General features: G+C 46.2%; 1 protein-coding gene across 1 annotated transcript in view; it reads right to left on the bottom strand.

The window, feature by feature from the left end:
• The window catches only part of TNIP2 (TNFAIP3 interacting protein 2), a 10,856-nt gene extending 7,997 nt beyond the window's left edge, over positions 1 to 2,859 (bottom strand). The window contains exon 1 of the mRNA XM_008066384.1: positions 2,770 to 2,859. Within this exon, the coding sequence (XP_008064575.1) occupies positions 2,770 to 2,859 (90 nt within the window). The remainder of the gene's footprint in view (positions 1 to 2,769) is intronic.
• Positions 2,860 to 3,675: the final 816 nt, after the last annotated feature.

Below are 3,675 nucleotides of genomic sequence, written 5' to 3'. Positions count from 1 at the left end.
CTGCACTCCAGCCTGGGCGATGGAGTGAGACTCCAACTCAAAAAAAAAAAAAAGAAAAGAAACGTCAAAAACAGATGTTCATAAAGCAAAAGAAAAGCTAGCATGGCTACCCATTACTAGATAACAAACACACCCATTTGGAGGGTAGGCATTTGAACTAATAATTAACTTTGAAGTTTTCCAGTGTAGAATGTTCTGTTCTGAAACTTCATCTGAAATTCTATTTCACGAGGAAGTTCATAATTCTAGATTTTCTTTTTTTTTGAGTCGGAGTCTTACTCTGTTACCCAGGCTGGAGTGCAGTGGCACACTCATGGCCATTGCAGCCTTGACCTGCTGGGCTCAAGCGATCCTTCCGCCTCAACCTTCCAAGTAGCTATAACTACAGGTATGTGCCACCACACCCACGTAATTTTTTGGTTTATTGTAGAGACAAGGTCTTGCCAAGTTGCCCAGGCTAGTCTCAAACCGGTGAGCTCAGGCAATCCTCTTGCCTTTGCCTCCCAAAGAGATGGGATTTCAGGCATGAGCCACCACATCTGGCTTATAATTCTAGATTTTACATCAATTCTTTTTTTACTTGGGGTCTTACTATATCAACCAGGCTCGTCTCAAACTCCTGGGCTCAAGCAATCTTCTCACCTCAGCCTCCTGAGTAGCTAGAAGTAGAGGTGTGAGCCATTATGTCTAGCAATCATCCAATTATCAAAGTGGCAATTCCAAACACTTCTTTGATAGGAAGGGTGGTGGGCAGCCCCAGAAAGACACGTCCACATCCTCACCCCTCATACATGGGAATGGGGTCTTATTTAGAAGTACAGTCTTTGCAAATGTAATCAGTTAAGATAAGGTCATACTGAATTAGGAGGGACTGATATCCTTGTAACAGAGAAATTTGCACAGAGACAAAGGCCATGTGAAGACAGAGATTGGAGTGCTGTATGTACAAGTCAAAGAACACCAAGGATTGCTGGCTACCATTAGAAGCTGAAAAAAGCAAGGGAGAATCTTCCCCTAGAGCTTTCAGAGAGGGCTAACACCTGGATTTCAGGCTTCTGGCCTCTAGAACTGCGAAAGATTAAATTTCTGTTTGAAACCCCCAGTTTGTGGTACTTTGTTACAGCAGTTCTAGGTAACTAACACACCTGATCTTAATTACTTCTCTTTAAAAAAAAAAAAGTCCTTAAAATGACAATTTTCAAATATCTGGCCTTAAATTTGTGCTTTTCCATTTTCAAAAAACCCTCCAACATGAACAGTTCATGAGGGAGGTGAAGCAGGCTCAACTAGTCCATCCTACAAATAAAGAAAGAGTTTTGGAAGTGTCAGGGTCAAGCCCAAGCTTCCCCCAGGAGAAAGTGACGTAAGAAGCATCCAGCCTCTGGATCACCTCCCATACAACATGCGGAGGGACAGACATTGGGAACACAGAACCTTCTCACCACAGTGGAACAAAATATCAGGCCATATTACTTAAGGAAACCCTGAATGACTGTAACTGGCTTTTTTAAATCATAAAAATAACATTTGCACTATAAAAAATTCAAACATACAGAGGTAAATAAAATGAAAAACGTAAGTTTCTTTCCTCTCCTCCTGTCCCCTCCCCCCCCAGATACAACCTCTTTTAATTATTTGGGCATATATTTTTTCAGAACATTTGTAAGCATCCATAAGGTGTGTATTTTTACACAAATAGATCACACAGTGACACTGTTCTTCCCCTTGCTTTTTCTCTCCTTAGTAATCTACCTTATTCCACAGCAGCATAGAGAAACCTTTTTAAACTAGAGCCTCCTTCTTAACGATTGCCTGGAACTCCATGATAGATTTCAGATCTACTGAACATTCCTACAACTGACAGTCACTCCTCTGTTTCCTTGTACTCTTGCACAAACATATCAGTGGGGAAAATGCCCAGAAGTTGCATGGCTGGTATTGTTTTGAGAGTGGTTAAGAAATAATTGTGGCGCGCCTGTAGTTCCAGCTATGTGGAAGGTGGAGGCGGAAGGATCGCCGGAGCCCAGCAGGTCGAGGCTGCGGTGGCCGGGAGGGGACACTGCACTCTAGTCTGGGCGACAGAGTGAGACTCCAACTCAAAAAAAAAAAAGAAAAGAATTATGGAACTCAGGAACACGGCCAAACACTGGGTCCCACCCTATCTCCTGACACTTCTCCATCCAATTCTTGTGGCATCCATGAAAACCTCCTGTTAGAAAAACCCAGCATGTGACTGGGAACATTCAAGTGACTCGGAGAACATTCTGGAATTCTCTCAAGGCACTATCCTTGGACTTCACTCTAAAGGGTAACACAGGAAAGAAAATCTCGTTATGATGACAGGATGAAGAATCAGCAGGACTGATGACAACAGGTGTGACAAAATGAAAAACAGAATGCCTCACTGGGGACAAGCCCATAAACTGACATTTTCGCCCAAAGACATTCAGCACCTGCACTCTCTCATTCCATCACTCTGCACGACCTCTGACTTTGCAGGTGTCAGCAGTCTCAGTGATGCCTCCACTTCCTGGCCAGGTAAGAGCAGCTTTTTTTTTTTTAAGTCAAGAAAACTTTTACTGTGATTCACATATTTTATAGAAAAAATAAATGTAGCAAAAGGGTCATGGTTGTATTTAAAAAATCCAGGTCTATATACACGGTCCCTTCTTCATCTACGATCAGGCTCTACCGATGTCAGGCATAGCAGCTGCACTTGTCCGATGCCCCTTTGCAGATGCAGCCCTGGGCACACGTGGCACAGCCCACGGGGCAGTAGGTCTTCTTGCAGGATGCACATCTACACTCTTTGCACTTGCAGAAGCCAGCACAGGCACAGGCGCCACCGGCGGTGTCCATGTCGAGCCCAGGCAAGGCTGGAGTTCCAGGCCAGAGGGCAGAGGCAGCGCGGCAGGTGGGAGGCTGCTTTTTTTTCTGAGTTGGAGTCTCACTCTGTCGCCCAGGCTGGAGCACAGTGGCGTGCTCATGGTCACCGCAGCCTTGACCTGCGGGGCTCAGGCGATCCTTCCGCCTCAGCCTTCCAAGTAGTTGGAACCACTGCGAGCGCCACCACACCCAGCTAATTTTTTGATTTCTTGTAGAGACTAGGTCTCACCATGTTGCTCGGGCTGGTGCTGAACCCCTGAGCTCAGGCAATCCTCTTGCCTCGGCCTCCCAAAGTGCTGGAATTATAAGTGTGAGCCACCACACCCAGCCTTTTTTTTAGTAGATGGAATTTCACTTTGTCACCCAGGCTGGAGTGCAGTGTCACAGTCATAGCTCGCTGCAGCCTCAAACTCCTGGGCTAAAGCAATCCTCCCACCTCAGCCTCCCAAGTAGCTGAAACGACAGGAAAGCACCACTATGACCAACTAATTAAAAAATATATTTTTAGAAGGCCAGGCACAGTGGTTCAAGCTTGTATCTCAGCTCTTTGGGAGGCCGAGGAGAAAGGATTGCCTGAGCCCAAGGATTCAAGACCCGCCTGGGCAACTTGGTGAGACCTCATCTCTACAATAAATCAAAAACTAGCCGGGCGTGGTGGCGCTCGCCTTTAGTTCCAGCTACTTGGAAGGCTGAAGCGGAAGGATCGCCTGAGCCCAGCTGGTCGAGGCCGAGGTGGCTGGGAGCGTGTCACTGCCCTCCGGCCTGGACAACAGAGTGAGACTCCAACTC

This window comes from Carlito syrichta, unplaced genomic scaffold (assembly GCF_000164805.1).
Source record: "Carlito syrichta isolate Samal-C Ts95f unplaced genomic scaffold, Tarsius_syrichta-2.0.1 Scaffold308899, whole genome shotgun sequence".
Classification (NCBI taxonomy): Eukaryota; Metazoa; Chordata; class Mammalia; order Primates; family Tarsiidae; genus Carlito; species Carlito syrichta.
This window is presented reverse-complemented; position numbering and strand designations above follow the sequence as displayed.